The following is a 16986-nucleotide window of genomic DNA, read 5'->3' as shown; positions in this document are numbered from 1 at the left end:
GCCTTGAGCTTTCCACCATATCTTCTTTCTTTCTGCTTTCCTCTAGTGGGGGAGCCAGATCCCCAACCCACTACAGGAGAGAATTCCAGGAAATGTCCTGGGCAGTGATTTTTTTGGTCCTTGGCTGCCTTCCCTCCCTCTCATCCTGCACCCAGTCATTCTTTGTTCCCTCGGTACAATGGGATGGTTTTATTTCAGTTCATGCACAAACCAGTCTGAACACTGCGGAGTCATAACAACAGTGGGATGGAGGCTCCAGACCCCATTACCGACCAGTTTCTTTGGAGAGAAGCTTAGAAAGTTGGTGAGAGCCATGCCCATAAAAGCCACCACTCTTCCTCCCCCCACATCCCCCAGCAATGAGCTAAGAGCCAACAGCCGACCTGAGCCAGAAGGAGGGTCTCTGATCACAGAGAGGATTAGCCAGTGGGATACAATTAGTAGGTTTGGGGATGGATTCCCAGGTAAATCAAAGGGCAGAGGGGAGCTTCTGTGGCATGGCCTAGGGTAGAAGGTGGAGTTTGGAGTTGAGGGTTGAGGACTCCAGGTGAGGAGTGGGTGGTGGGCAAGGTGAAGAAAACAGAAAGGCTGGCTTGGCAAGCATCTTGACAATTCAACCTGCATGCTGTCACACCAGTTCCCATTTTTGCCTTTGCCTGATCCAGTGGCCAAAGTCAGTCTATCCTCAGCAGCACCTTCTGACATGGTCCAGTGGCAATGTCCCTTACTTATGGCCCTTGGGCGGGGGGTGCTGTCCACTGTTTTTCACAGACCCAGCCACCCCTATCCCCAGCTCTGGCCCCTGGTTCTTCACACATACCCTGTCAGGCTGTAGGAGTTAAACTCACTCTTGACCTTGGGTGGTTGACCAGGTCTTGGAGAGCCCCGAGTTGCGAGGGGCTGGGCCTGATAGGCATCATAGTAGTTGGAGCGATTTCCCTGGAGTGGGCAGGAAAAGCAGAGGATGATTCCAGCTACCAAGGAGAACAGGGAGGAAATAATGCCCAGGTAAAGAGCCTCTCCGATCTCAAATTTCATGCTGTCAGGTACCAGTGGGGAGTAGAAGTCCCGCAGGATCCCGTGAAGATTCCAGGCAACAGGGATGAAGCCCAGGAGGCCTCCAAGGATGAAGAAGACTCCTCCTACCACCGCCAATCTGTCTTTGACTCTGGAGTCCTGGCAGAAGATTGTGCATCTCATGCCCACCACAGAGACGATGCAGGCCAATGAAGAGACTGCACTGGATGTTACCATCATGGCCTGGGCAGCCTGGATGTCAGCAGGCAAGCCTAGAAGCGTGCTATAGATGTCACACTGGGTGATGCCTGTGCTGTGTGTGGCACACTCCATCCAGAGGCCCTTGGAGAAGCCGACTGCCGTCACGATGCTGGTGCCAACGTAGGAGCTGGTTCGCCAGCTGGGGAGCAGCATGGCTACCAGAGTGCCCAGCAACCCCAGGAGGCCCAGGATGTAGCCTACAAGCTGGAAACCAACAGAGGCCATGGCAGACCTCTCAGCAGAAGCGTCTTCAGTACCTGCTCCCTTGCCTTCTGGCTGCAGCTCTCACTCCTTGGATCTTGGCCTTTAATCCCTCATTTCAGAGTGTCTCTACCAGGCTGATTTCCCTCCTCCTTACAAGTGTCTGTGGGTGGCCACAAGCAGGCTCAAGAAGGCATCTAGAAGACCTAAAAAAATCCATAAACCAGATTAAATATTGACCAGAAGCTTATGAGAAACCAGAAAATGCTGGATGCCTTTTGACCTTTGTTATCTTTAGAAATAACACATGAGAAAGAAAAAAAAAAACTTTGAAAGTGGAGCCAAAATGTCATCACCTCCTGCGTAGGCACATGCCTTAGGTTGGCAGCCAGACAAAGCCAAGAGCCAGACGAGTGACTCTTTTCTGAGAAGGTAGTGGTGGAAGTGGCGGTTGTGCTGGACGCATTAGCTCCAGGTCAGGCTGTTCGCTGGCACAGTTCTGTATTCAAAGCCGCTGTTTAATGCATTGCCCAGCAACAGTGCCACAGGGCCCCTCAGTTGCAGACTGAGGCCAAATTCCAGGAGACTGGAACAGGAGGAACAGGTCCTAAGATATAGCTTTGGACTTCAGGTTATTAGAGGCCTCTTAGATATCCAGGGGCCTAGAGGGCAGTGGTCTAACCCTGAGTCATCCTTCCCAAGGGGAAAATCTCCAGGGCAGGTTGGGGTAAGCAAAAAACACTTCTGTCCACACTCTGAGAGTTCAGGTCCTCCCAACCCTGCCCAAATTCCCTCTGCAAGCCAGCCTAAGTAAGGCCTCCTGCATGCATAACACACTCAGACATTTCCTACATGCTCTCTTAATAGATCCCCTTACGAGGTCTGGCCTCTCATAAAATGTGGAAAGATTCTAGCAAAGGTTGTGCCAAGGCCTAAGGGGAGCCCTAAAATTCCCTAGGCTATCTTCTAGGGGCACTAGGATAAACAGAGGAAAGGGGAACTATTCCACAATGGAGGGCTTTGAAGGAAGAAAGCATCTGAGCCAGTCCTTTAGAATCTCAGAGCTGTCTAGGATTTTTCAGTGCTCAAGGTGCAAGCCCCCACACTCTTGCCAAGGTTCAAGACCCTGAGGGTCAAGGGCACATCCTTTTCCCCATTCTCTACAAGACCTTCCAGCCCACTCACTTTTCAGCCCCCCTAATCTGGCTATTCCATTTTAACCTTCTTCAAGATTTCTCTTTTCCTAATCATCTCTTAAATTCAAGTATTCCTCAGAAGTCCATTCCTTTCTCAATCAACACTCCATCCCTGAGCAAGTGTCCCATGACTTCATCTTAAATGGACTTAATCCACCCCATGACTTGATCTCCAACCTAGCAATTGGCACTTCCAAATCTGAATTTCCATCATAGACCTTCCTCCTGGGCTTCAAGACTGGCAGAGCAATCACGTATTTAAATGTCCACTTGGGGGGCACCTGGGTGGCTCAGTCGGTTAAGCGTCCGACTTCAGCTCAGGTCATGATCTCGTGGTCTGTCAGTTCAAGCCCCACATCGGGCTCTGTGCTGACAGCTCAGAGCCTGGAGCCTGTTTCGGATTCTGTGTCTCCCTCTCTCTCTGACCCTCCCCCATTCATGCTCTGTCTCTCTCTGTCTCAAAAATAAATAAATGTTAAAAAAATTTTAAATGTCCTCTTGGAAATGCTATACGCACCTCAAATTTGACATGTTCTTTTTTTTTAATTTTTTTTAACATTTATTTATTTTTGAGACAGAGAGAGACACAGCATGAACGGGGGAGGGGCAGAGAGAGAGGGAGACACAGAATCGGAAGCAGGCTCCAGGCTCTGAGCCATCAGCCCAGAGCCCGACGCGGGGCTCGAACTCGCGGACCGCAAGATCGTGACCTGAGCTGAAGTCGGACGCTTAACCGACTGAGCCACCCAGGCGCCCCTCAAATTTGACATGTTCAAAAGAGAACTCATCACTTCTCCTCTCGCACTCTTCCCCAAACAGTTCTTCCCTGGGTCCCCTGTGATCACTGAATGATACATCTATTCATCCCCTTGCACCAGACTACAATCTTGGGAGTGATTCTTGATGCCTTTCATGCTTATTCATCACCTTCCATGATCAATGTGTCACCAACTCTACCTCTTGCAATACCTCAAATCCATGGTACCCTTCTCCCTATCGCTACTGCTACTTGCTCAAATCAGTGCTTCATCATCCTTTCTCCCCCCAGAATATAGCAATGACTTCCTAACTTGTCTTATTTCCAATCTTGTCTCATACAATTCACTCTCCACGTTGCTAAGGTGATCTTTCAACACATTAATCTGATCAAGTGTCTACATAAAGCATTCTAGTGGCTCCCCATTGGCTAAAGGATAAAGTCCAGACTTGTTTGTACTCTATGACCTCTCAAGTTTCATCTCTTGCCATTGCCCTCCTCATATTCTTGCTGAACTAAATTACTTTCAGTTCCTCAATCATGTCATGTTGTCTTTTGCTTCCAAACCTGACTGCAGGCTGTTCCTTCTATGCAGGATGCCTGGCATTCTTCTCTCTCTGTGTAGTGACTTCTCTCTGTTTAGGGTTCAATTCATATACCTCTTCCTCTAGCTTGGAACAAGTGCCACTTCTCCATGTTCTTGCAGCATTTTGTGTTTACTTACCTCCAACGTAGTAGTAGTAGTAGTAACAGTAATAATAATAATGATAGCAACACTTACATAGTGTTTCTGATGTGACCATTATAAGCACTTTATACAGTTAAGTCAATCATCACAACAACTTTTTGTGGTAGGTACTAATAATCCTATTGTATATATGAGAAAACAGCTACAAATAGTAGTTATTACACTGTATTTCAGTTTCCTTCTTAAATCTGTGTTCTTCCCCACTATTATGTGAGCTACTTGAGGGCAAGGACTGTATCTTATTCATCTCTGTATCTCAGGTTACTTGCATAGTACATTACTCAGAACAGATGTTAACAAATCTCTTCTTAATGAGTGGATGAAAGTGATAAAGAGGTTTGAGGGACTATAAGATATGGACTTTCTAAATGAGCCAATGACACTTCAGTGTAAGGGACTAGAGCTGCCTGCTGTTGGGAAAAAAGGTTGAGAGAGGGATCAGAGGAAGGAGGGAAATGGAGAGACAGAGAGACAGAGAAACACAGAAGAGAGCCAGAAAGGGAGAGAGAGAAAAAAACAGAGACAGAGACACATAGAGAAAGAGAGCCAGAGAGAGAGAGACAGATAAAGAGAAACAGAGACAAAATTTCATCATTTTCTATGTATATGAATTTGCCAAATATCTTGTCTCTTCAAATTCTAAACCACCTGAGGGAGGAAATATATTATACTTATTAATTATTGAATATTTTAAACATATATTAAAATCTGTTGTGCCTCTGCAGCATTGGGTGGAGAGATGACAGTCAATACTCTTCATCAGTGATGAGTATGACAAGGTCAATGTTGATGAAAAGCAGCGTGGAGTGGAGGAGGGGGCACTACACAGTTGATGGGATGGGGAGGGAAATCTAGTTTGAATCTCAGCTCTGGCACTTACCAACTGCACAGGTCCTTTCCACGCATTGGTATTGTTACTAACTACTAAGCTGGCACAACTCTACCCTATCCTGATCATGACTGCATCTCAGTGGGGCTTTCAGTGTTCTCTGGAAGTCCTTCTACTTCTCCCTGGTGAGCATCTCCTGGTGACTACTTCAAATATTTAGCACTTTCTTTGAGCTCCCTATCTGACCTCCTCCCTGTGCAGCTCTTACCCTATCCTCATCATTTTCTTGCCATCAAGATTCCTAAACAAGCCATTTAATGTTGATGTCTCTTTTCTTCCCCATCCCACCAAATGCCCAACCCTCTGCAGCCTGGCTTCTGCCATTAGCCCCCTGCTGAAACTAAGGTTACCAACAATCATATTGTTCCCAGACCCAGCAGTCATCTTTCCGTCATCTCACTTTGTCCCTCTCCTTCATAGAACTGTCCTCTCCCTTGTCTTCTGTAATACCCCTCCCAGTTTTCCTTGCCCCTCAAAATGATTCTTCTAAGTCTTCTTCATAAGTTTTTTTTTTCTTGTGCCCACTGTATAAATCTGACTATTCCCTCCAGGGTTTCATCTGGACTTCTAGACTTCTCTTTCTTATTCTTCACATTCTCTAAGGGTGGTCTCATCGTTCTGTCTCTATGCCAGTGACTCCTGAATCCATACCTCTGGCACAGATCTCTCTCCTGAACTCAAGATTTGTATAATCAACTGCATTTTGATTGACCCCATATGAATGTTTTAATGGCACCTCAAACTCAACATTTGCAAATATAAAATCATCTGCTCTCTTCTCCCTCCACCTTCAAACTATTCCTCACACAGTGTTCCCTATCTCACGAGGAGCATCCCTCGTCCAGCAACACAAGCCAGTCATCCTTGATTCCTCCCCTCTTCTTGACATGTAATCAGTTATAAACTCCTATAAGATTTACCTTCAAAATATGTTCTGAATGCATCCACTTGTCTCCATCTCCACTACCTAAACTTTAGTTCAAACCATGCAGCTGTTATCTCTTGTCCATCTGGAAATCTCATAGGCACCTCAAACTGGTTTCTCTAATTCCACTTCTGCAATCAATTATCCATCCAGTAGCCAACGATCTTTCTAAAATGGAAATCTAATCCTAAGTGCCACTCTACCCCTTTGCCATGTTTTAAAACTTCAGGGCCTCTTAATTGCTTTCAAGATTAAGTTCAAACTCTCTAGCACAGGAAACCAGGAAAGCTCTCCATTTTCTGGCTTCTGGTTTTTTCAGTCTCATTTCCCATCAGTTACCTCCAACCTCATGTTTTATGCTTACACACATGCACCTAATCCAGCCATACCTGAACATGTGACTTCTCTGAATTTGCCTTTCTCTCTGTTTCTAAGCCCTGAAGTATGCTATTCTACCATCCAAAATTTGCTTGGCTAATCTCTGGTCATGTTTCAGTACTCATCCTCTCTTTGAAACCTTCCTTGCACTCCCTCTTCCAACCCAAGCTAGCTTAAATATTTTTCCTTTGTATCTCCTAGCTATATGCGGGTTTTCAGTGAGTGTTGGTGAGCTACCTTGAGGTTTTTAGGGAGCAGACCCTCTGCTGTTCTGGGATGCTCTCCTGCTTTAGCCTTCCTGGGATGGTGGCAGAGGAGACAAGCTTTGGTTTCCCATGAAAGTCAGGAGTGTCCCCAAGAGGAGAGCTTCTCCCCAGAGTCAGTCCTGACCTGGTAAGCATAAGTAGAAGTATATTGGGGGGTGGGGGAGACAGATTTTTTTTTAAATGCCACCCCTGAGGTTTGGAATCTCTAGAGTCTGATTTGGCATGGCTGGGCAAGAGGAAGAACCAGTGGTTGGGGCTTATTCAATTGGGAGAAATGGCCCAAAGGAGGTCAGCTTTCAGTCAGGGTCAGGAAAGCAGGGATAGACAAAACAGCGGGTGGTTGGATAGTGCGCCAATCACCTGTGTTTATGTGATGAGCAGTCGATGATTTAGAGGTAGAGTCTTTACCGGAGAATCAAAAGACTAACTTCTAGTCTCAGTTCTGCCTGGAACCTGTTGAAGAAGTCCCCTAACTTCTCCAGGCACAAGTTTGCTCATCTCCAAGGTTTTGAGTCTCAAGGTAATGGGGACAGGAAACCACTTGGACAAATATAGAAGACTGAACAGCTGTTATTAGAAGCAGACATCTTTAAAGGAAACTCTTCTCTCTGAGGGATCCTCCTCGAAGTCAAGCCCTGGCTGCTTTGGAGAAACAGAAAACTCTAGGCCTTGCCAGGTGAATTTGTCTTCTGGGCATGAGGCCAACACACTCCATGGCCCAAAGGCTGGGAAAGAAAGCTTCATTTAGGATCATTACCTAATCTTGCTTAGGGGAGGGATTGGAACTGCTGGAGAGGATTAGGAGGGTCAAGACTGACAGCAGCTCCTGAATTAACCCCTTCTTGCCTGGGTACTTGCCCTGCCTTTCAACAGTCCTTGACCCAAGAGCCTTGTGTATGGCACCTCTTCTTTGGGCTCCCATAAGATTGAGCAAAATAAGACAGGTTGGGTTCTCAGGCTCAAGGAAGAAGCTGAAGTAGTGTCCTGGTGGTGGGGGGGTGGTGGTGATGAAGGCCACCACAGCCCTCTTCTGCCAGTCAGCCTCCTTTCTACATCCTTTGATCTGAAAGCCCCTCTCAGGAATCTGAGACCCTTGCTCTCCTCTCTGCACCTCATCCCCAGCTGCTGAGGGCTCTAGTAAGAGGCAAAGCCATTATTCTGAAGCCTTCTTTCTGCAAAGTGTGTCCTCGGAGCAGTTCACCTTTCCTTCTGCATCAGTTTTGGATGACAGCTCAGGGAACTACAACTGGATTGAGAGATTTTCTAATTGCTTTAAAAAGAAGTTCATTTTTGTCCTGACCACCAAAGGAAAACACTCTCACTCTGCAGTGCTAGAAAACACAGAAAGGCAGGACTTAGAAAACCGACATCATCTACAATCTCTCTAGCTATAAATGCAGTTAGTGTTTTGTTTCCACTTCCATTTTCAAAGAGGAAGAGAGAATAATGCCTCAGTCCAAAGAAGAAATTTCTTTTTTTATTGAGATCAAACAGGCATATAGTATTGTGTTGATTTCATGTGTACAACACAATGATTTAATATATGCATATATTGCAAAATGATCACAACAATAAGTTTAGTTAATATCCATCACCCCACATAGCTACCAATTGATTTTCTTTCAATGAGAACTTTTAGGATCCACTCTCTTAGCAACCTTCAAATATACCATACAGTATTGTTGGCTACTGTCACCGCACTGTGCATTACATCCCCAGGATTTCTCTATCTTCTAGCTGGAAGTTTGCACCTTTTGACTCCCTTCACCCATTTCGCCTATCCCACCTCTGACAACCACCAGTATGTTCTCTGTACTGATGAGCTCGGGGTTTTGTTTTGTTTTGTTTTTTCAGATTCCACATATAGGTGAGCTCATCCAGTATTTGATATCTCTGACTTACCTCATTTAGCATCCTGCTCTCATGGCCCATCCATTTTGTTACAAATGGCAGGATTTCCTCCAAAGGAGTTTCTGACAGACTTTACAGACCAGTGGGGGAGAGTTATTTAAGAGATTGATGGGGAGACTTTATGACTTCACTCAGAAATCCACCTTCTGCTGACTCCCCAAAGCTTCAGGCAGAAGAAGGCACTGAAGCTGGATGTGAGACAGTGCCCCTCCCAGTCCTCCTCTGCCCTGTACGGTTGGGCACAAGGGTAAGCTGTAGCTCCTTTCCTCCCATATTGATATCTCAGTCCTTGTGCCCTTGAACACTCCATTCAGAAATTAGTATCTGATTTGGAGAGTGCTTCCTCTGGCCCTGTAATTTCAAACACTGGAAACTTTGAGGAAATACTACCAACCCAGGTGTGCACCTGACTTATCCCTCCTGTGCCCTTCCCTCGGAAACCCAAGGTGGCCCAGCCTGGCAATACCATGGGCCAAGATGGTAGCAACTAGGTAGCAAGAGCCCATGGGTGAATTTAAAAGGCAGCAAATAAATCAGAATTGAGACACTTACAAAGCAGTTCTTTTGCAGAGCCTCGAAGGAGCTGTAATGATCCTGGAGAGGGAGGAAAGGGTCCTGATGGAGGGGAGCAAGGTGCAAGGGGCCCCAGGCTGAGGTGATAAAGGATTTCTAATTGTTAGCCACAGCTTTGCAAAATCAATCTGCAAATCTCAGCTTTGGGTCAGAGACTTATTACAGATTAGAATTAAACCCCTGGAGTCTGTGGAAGATTGAGGTGCTTAAAAAAAAGTTTGGTGAGTTTTGTGTTTTTCCTGTCAAAAACTCCAGCTGGGCTTTTGTGTGGTGACCTCTTGTGAGCCCAGGAGAGGCCTTGCAGGGAGAGGGGTTTGGCCTAAGGAGGAATTTGGAACATTCCAGCTTTGGGGGTGGGGAGAAGAGGGGGCTCTGCTAGGCCCATCAGGTGTCCCTGGCTATGGGCCCTGAGACCCAGCAGGAAGTAAGCGTCATAAACACAGGTCTGGTAAGCTAGTGCCCATGAAGCCCTGCACTGTGTCCAGCCCTGTGGACTCTTCCACCCAGCTTTATTCTTTAGCAAACTCTTAGCCCTGCCCCATCCCTGAGGTTGACCCCAGTGTGCAAAGACAAACACATGGACTGTGCGTTCAGGCTTTAGTGGGTTCAAAAGAGTGGTGTCCCACGAGGTGGAACCAAAGCAGTTACCATGGGCCTCCGCTTTGTACTATACACAGCAGTACCAAACCCCATGCCATTTGAGTATCTCAAAAGTTCTGTGGAGTGAAGTGCTGTGATTGGGTTTCCTCTCCAAATGAAACACAAAAAGGCTTTTATGTTTTGTTTTGCTTTGTTTTTCTGATTGGAAACATACTAGATGTGCAGCACCTGGGTGGCTCAGTCAGTTAAGCATCCGACTTCAGCTCAGGTCATGATCTCACAGTTTATGAGTTCGAGCCCCGTGTCGGACTCTGTGCTGACAGCTCAGAGCCTTGAGGCTGCTTCAGATTCTGTGTCTTCTTCTCTCTCTGACCCTCCACTTCTCACACTGTCTCTCTCTCTCTCACTCAAAAATAATAATAAATAAGAAACATACTAGATGTTATTGCAAATAATTCAGAAAATAAAGTATAAAGAAGAAAATAGAGGTCCTCATAATACCACCGGCAAAGGACATACTGTTAATCACTTTAACATTTTGATGTACTGTAGAAGAGATGAATAGAAACATTCATACAAAGTTGAATCACGTCATACCCTACAATTCTGTAACCTTCTATCATTTCTAATGAATGTAATGATATGGCCTGGCCTTATTTCCATGTCAGTTAAACAACAGACCTGCATCATTCATCATGGCCCCATCTTATTCTGTTATATGGAAATACAATTTATGTAACCATTCTCTAGTGACATTTTGGTTATTTCCAGGTTTTTACTATAACCTAACATCTTTGCACATGCTACTGAAGGATTTAAAGGCTCATACAACATATTTCAAAAGCAGGGCAGCCATTACTATTTGCAGATGAGAAAGTCTAAGCCCAATCAGATGAAATGAATGAATGAATCACCCAGCATCCCAAGTTGAGCAGTAATAATTAGACCTGGAATCTAGGTCCCTAGATGTCTGTTCAGTAAACTGCACTCTCTCCCAAAGATTCCTATGTAAACATGATAAGGTTAGTGGTCACTATTCATTGAACACTTTCTGAGTGTCAGGCCTTCTGCTGAGGGTTTTCATACATGTTGTCTCACTGAGCTACTGCAGAGCTGAGGCAGCCCTGGGCACCAAATCCAGCCAGCTCTGGCACTTGACTCTTAATTATTATGCTGTACTCCATTTTTGAAGTAATATCAAAGCAAACAGATTTGTTGTCCAGTGTGAATTCAGTGAAGCAAATCAGAAATCATCGTCCTTCCCAAGGTGGCCCGGAACTGGATTGCAGGTACATTCGGGGTACTACCCGCTCCCTGCCAGCAGTGCTCCTGAGCAGGGTCTCTCCAGGGTGCTACCCCTTGGCAGGCTGGAACAGGCTAAAAGGGCAGCCAAAACTCCAAATGGAGTTTGGGGGAATGAAAGCAAGCAAGACTGAGGGGGTGGGAGGGATAGCAGGCTAATCCCCTAACCGGCTGTGTGACCAAGTCTTCACATCTTCTTTCTCCAGGTTTCACCCAGCTCAGTTTCCAAGGCTGAACTCATGAATATGAAAGCATTCTGGCAAGTAGAAAATGTCAGTTGAGTGCAAGATAGAATTTGTAGGAGAGGGGCACCTTATCAGTTCATAGTGACTCTGTGCAATTGAAGGTAGGAAAAGGCAGAATCGCAGTGGCAGGTGCCAGGGCGGATGAAGGCAGGCCGTGTTGGCAGGATGTGGTTACCAGATTGGCAATCATTCAAGGACTAGGTTTTAACACTGTGTTTCCTACAGGTCAGCACTGTCACATCCTGGTGGATTCATGCCAGAGACTATGACTCCTCAGTGTTGAGACTGCAAAGCTCCTTAGTAATCAGCTAAGACCCCTGCTAAAATTCAGAGAGCTTAGATAGGTTGGGTGGGGGGCAGATGGAGAGGGACCTAAAAAACAGAGGGGAAAATAGTCTGAGAAAAGCAGCATCTGCTTAAGGAGAGGAGTAAGCAGTGAGATAATAAAGGGAAGAAAGTGAGGATCTGGGAAGAGGTGGGTTAGGAAAGAGAGTGGAAGAAGAAGAGGTAGGAGAGGGGTCTTTGAGGAACAAAACCTAAGAGAGTCCTATATAAAGCAAGGTCTTGAGGGAGAGGGAGGACATGGTGTTATGAAAAGAGGAGCCTAGAAGAAATGAGAGAGATTCTTGGGGCAAAAGGGGCAGGGATGAAAAGTCTATGGGAGAAGGAGTTAGAACCTCAGGCAGAGAGAAAATTGGAGACATTCCATCCCTATCATTCCACCAAACCAAGAGATTCACATCAAGGTCACGAATGACCACACCTTCCCCCCCCCCCTAAGTCACCAAATTTAATGGGCCCTTTTCAGTCCTTAACTTCCTTGACCTCTACGAGACATTCAATGCTCCCAGATAACTTTGCCCTTTCTTCTCTTGGCCTCTGTAATACAACTCTCTCATGATGTTCCTCCTATCTCTCTGGCTACTTCTTCATTGAGTCCTCCTCCTCTGCTAGATCCCGAGATAGAGGTATTTCTCAGGAGCCTGACCTATTTCTTCCTCCCTTCTCACTCTGCATTCCCACTCTTGGAGGGCCCATTTATCTCTCATGTACTTAGATGACTCCCAAATTGTCATTTTCCTCTGAAATCCAGACCCCTATATACTGACATCTCCATTTGGATAACTGAAAATCATCTCAAACTCAACACCTCCAAAATTATATCCTTGATTCCCTTTGAACTAAAACCAATCTTCCATCAAGTCTTCTCCATTTGGGAAGGCCAGTTGTTTAAGCAAGCAACCTCAGAGTTAGACTTGATTTCACTCCTTTTTTTCTCTGACCCTTCACACCCCATCTCATCCAATATGTAAATCCTTTTAATTCTATTTCCACTATATGGCTCTTTCATCCATGTACTGGTTTCCCATGTAAAAATGATACCTCCATTACCATTTCTTACCATCATCTCTCAAAATCTGTGGTTTCAGGATGATTTTACACCCTTAAAATTATGTAAGAAAAAACCCAATGTCCTTCAACCAGTGAGTGGATAAAAAGTGTGGCACAACTGTAAAATGGTTTACTACTGAGCAATAAAAAGGAATGTACTATTGATATAGGCAACTGCATGGATGAAGCTCAAATGTGCTGACTGAAAGAAGCCAGATTCAAAAGGCTGTTTATGGAATAATTCCACTTATATGACTTTTTTTTAATTGTTCATTTATTCATTTTGAGAGAGCGAGAAAGAATGGGGCAGGGGCAGAGAGAGAGAGGGAGAAAGAGAATCCCAAGCAGGCTCTGTGCCAACACGAGCCTCTATCCCACAAAATGCAAAACCAGGACCTGAACTGAAATCAAGAGCCAGATGCTTAACTGATTGAGCCACCCAGGCACCCCATATGACATTCTTGAAATGAAAAAACTATATGACATTTTTGAAATGACAAAACCAAATTAGTGGTTGCCAGAGGTTAGGGGTGGGGGTTGACTACAATGCTGTGTTACAGGGAATCCCTTTGAGTGTTGGAAGCATTACAGAATGGTTGTTGTATAACTTTACCCATTTGTCAAAATTCATGGAACCACACACCCCAAAGCACGAATTTTATGTGTCCTTCCTTCCACATTCTGTCACACAGATTATTAAAATGCATGTATATTTAAAAAGAAATAAATAAAATGTATTAGTTTAAAAAAGAAATAAATAAAAGGTATTAGTTTAAAAAATTCTTGAAAACTCCAAGGGCTTTCCTTTTTATGGGTTATATCTATCAGTAGTTAACACATTAGAAATTACAACTGATCAATTTTAAAACTATTTATTTACTGTAGTATAGCTGACCTAAAATGTTACATTAGTTTCAGGTGAACAACACAGTGATTCAACTTCTTTATACATGACACTGTGCTCACCAGAAGCGGGGAGTTGCCATCTGTCACCATACAATGCTATTACAACACCACTAACTAAATGCCCTATGCTGTACCTTTCATTCTCATGACATTCCATAACTGGAAGCCTGTACCTCCTGCTCCCCTTCACCCATTTTGCCCAACACCCACCCCCTTCCATCTGGCAACCATCAGTTTGTTCTCCGCATTTATAGGTCTTTTTCTGCTTTTTTGTTTGATTTGGCTTTTTTTAAATATGAAATTTATTGGCAAATTGGTTTCCATACAACACCCAGTGATCATGCCAACAGGCCCCCTCCTCAATGCCCATCACCCACTTTCCCCTCCCTCCCACCCCCCATCCACCCTCAGTTTATTCTCAGTTTTTAAGAGTCTCTTATGGTTTGCCTCCTTTCCTCTCTGTAACTTTTTTTCCCTTCCCCTCCCCCATGGTCTTCTAAGTTTCTCAGGATCCACATAAGAGTGAAAACATATGGTATCTGTCTTTCTCTGTATGACTTATTTCACTTAGCATAACATTCTCCAGTTCCATTCACGTTGCTACAAAAGGCCAGATTTCATTCTTTCTCATTGCCAAGTAGTATTCCATTGTATATATAAACCACAACTTCTTTATCCATTCATTAGTTGATGGACATTTAGGCTCTTTCCATAATTTGGCTCTTGTTGAAAATGCTGCTATAAACATTGGAGTACAAGTGCCCCTATGCATCAGCACTCCTGTATCCCTTGGGTAAATTCCTAGCAGTGCTATTGCTGGGTCATAGGGTAGATCTACTTTTATTTTTTTCCGGAACCTCCACACTGTTTTCCAGAGTGGCTGCACAAGTTTGCATTCCCACCAACAGTGCAAGAGTGTTCCCGTTTCTACACATCCTCTCCAGCATCCATAGTCTCCTGACTTGTTCATTTTAGCCACTCTGTGAGGTGATATCTCAGTGTGGTTTGATTTGTATTTCCCTGATAAGGAATGATGTTGAGCATTTTTTCATGTGCCTGTTGGCCATCTGGATATCTTCTTTAAAAAAAGATTTTATTTTTAAGTAATCTCTACATTCAACGTGGGGCTTGAACTTATAACCCTGAGGTCAAGAGTTGTATGCTCTACCGACAGCCAGCCAGGTGCCCCTTTGTTTCTTTTCTTTTCTTTTCTTTTCTTTTCTTCTTTTCTTTTCTTTTCTTCTTTTCTTTTGTTATATTTCACATGTAAGTGAAATCCTATGATATTTGTCTTTCTTTGTCTGACTTATTTCATTTAGCATAATAACCTTCTGTCACAAATGGCAAGGTTTCATCCTTTTTAGTGGCTGACTAATATTCCATTGCACATGTATACAACACATCTTCTTTATCCGTTTATCTCTGGATGGACATTTAGGTTGCTTCCATATCTTGGCTACTGTAAATAATACTGCAACAAACATAGGTGTGCATGTATCTTTTTTGAATTCATGCTTTTGTTTTCTTTGTGTTGAACTATTTTTAATTTTTCAATTTTTTAAAAGATTTTATTTTTAAGTAATCTCTACACCTGATGTGGGGCTCGAAGTTACAACTCCAGGATCACGAGTCACATGCTCTACCAACTGAGCCAGCCAGGAACCCCAAAACTATTTCTTTTAAAATTTAAAACAATAAACCCATTGCACATTAAAATAAGTGACACGTATTTACAAAAAATAAGTATTTTCCAAACTAAGCAAACTAACAAGAAAAGTAGCACTGTATTACATTTTTTACAAATCTGTTTCTTTTCTGACTCAATAAACAGGCAGCCAGATTCTCATATCTGCACTTGCATTCAATCTGTTGCAATGCATTGTTTTGGTTAAGGTAGATGAAGCAAATCCAACCTCACAAAAAATATGTATGTAGAGAGGGATGTTAATAGATTTTTGACATAATTCTAAGAATGACTCCCAAATGGCACTCACCTGTGTATAAATTTCCTCCTTTTTGAGAGTGGGTGTTTACACTGTTATTACTCCCATGATTATGTTAGTTATTTGGCAAAGAGAAATTATCCAGGTGGGCCTAATATAATCATATGAGTCCTTTCAAAGCAGAGTGCTTTCTCCGGCTAGTGGCAGAAAAGGAAGTCAGAGACATTCAGTAGTGGGAAAAGTGCCTGCCACTGCTGGTTCAAAACTGGAGGGGGCTACATGAGAAGGAATGTGGGTAGCCTCTAGGAGGAGAGGGTGGCCTTTGGATGATAGCCAGCAAGGCAATGGGGACCTCAGACTTACATCCTGAAAGAACTGGATTTTTCTAACATTCTGAGTTTGGAAACAGACTTTCTTTCCCCAGAGCCTCCAGATAAGGGCCCAGCACAGTCAACAAGACAACTTGACTTCGGTCTTGTGAGACCCTAAGTGGAGAAGTTGGGTGAACCCACCTTGACTTCTGAGCTACAGAACTGTGAAATAATAAGTAGGTGCTGTATTAAGTTTGTGGTAATTTGTTATGGCAGCAACAGGAAACTAATACCTTGTGGTTATTCTTCTTTGATACCACACCTAAACTTCACGAGTGGTAGCTTCTTCATGTTTATTTGCGATGTTGAATCTGAAATCATATCAGAAAAACTTTTTTACTTTGCTACATTACAATTCATTGGTCTGACTTGCACTTTGAATGGGTCTATTATCCATGCATGGTTTTGTAACATTATGCATTAGTCATTTGGAAACTATTGGCCTACCCAGTTATACAGATCTTCCAATTATTGACTCATTTTATGATTGTACAATAGTAAAAACTACATTCATCAATATCACTACTAATCTTATCAGAAATGTCTTTAGGGTATTGAGAAACTCTCAAGCTCATGGTGGTAGATCAAGTTTTCCAAAATTCTGCTTTTCACTTGAAAGCTTAAACGTTATCATGGACAACAAAATACTAGAAGTTGTTTTCCTTAAGATGACAGAATCCCTATTCATTTTCAACATAACACTGGCCCAAGTCTTAATAGTTGGTCAACCATTCTTTTAAGTAAAAAAAAAAATTGATAATAATAAAGAGTATTCTATGAAAAACTGGCTAGTTTAGCTTGCAATTCAATTGAGCAAGTGCTTTTCCTCATGACACTCATCATATTTCAGTAGAAATGTTTTATGCATCCTTTCTATTTTGTCACACAATTTGAAAAGACATGTACTCAAAGGGTTGAAATTGAAGAAAAATTAATCTTTCCTGCTTGATCAAGACAGTCTTAACTGAAACTGACATTTCTTCCACCAGGACTACACTGATGATGAAGAATAACATGAATATTAGTTTGGTGCTACCACCTTGGCCGATGCTAAGGTGCCAACATTTTTACCCACTATTGCTTTTGCTCCATCAGGGTGAATGTC

The 16986-nt window shown here is 43.6% G+C and overlaps 1 protein-coding gene across 1 annotated transcript; it reads right to left on the bottom strand.

The window, feature by feature from the left end:
* Nucleotides 1-810: 810 nt before the first annotated feature.
* CLDN2 (claudin 2) lies at nucleotides 811-1503 on the bottom strand. Its single transcript, XM_047844997.1, has one exon. The coding sequence runs from the start codon at nucleotides 1501-1503 to the stop codon at nucleotides 811-813; it is 693 nt and encodes a 230-aa protein (XP_047700953.1).
* Between the last annotated feature and the right edge of the window lie 15483 nt (nucleotides 1504-16986).

This window comes from Prionailurus viverrinus, chromosome X (genome assembly GCF_022837055.1).
Source record: "Prionailurus viverrinus isolate Anna chromosome X, UM_Priviv_1.0, whole genome shotgun sequence".
Classification (NCBI taxonomy): domain Eukaryota; kingdom Metazoa; phylum Chordata; class Mammalia; order Carnivora; family Felidae; genus Prionailurus; species Prionailurus viverrinus.
This window is presented reverse-complemented; position numbering and strand designations above follow the sequence as displayed.

What these genes read in the sequence shown, in the direction of transcription:
- CLDN2 (XM_047844997.1), bottom strand. Translation starts at nt 1,503, where the DNA reads ATGGCCTCTGTTGGTTTCCAGCTTGTAGGCTACATCCTGGGCCTCCTG.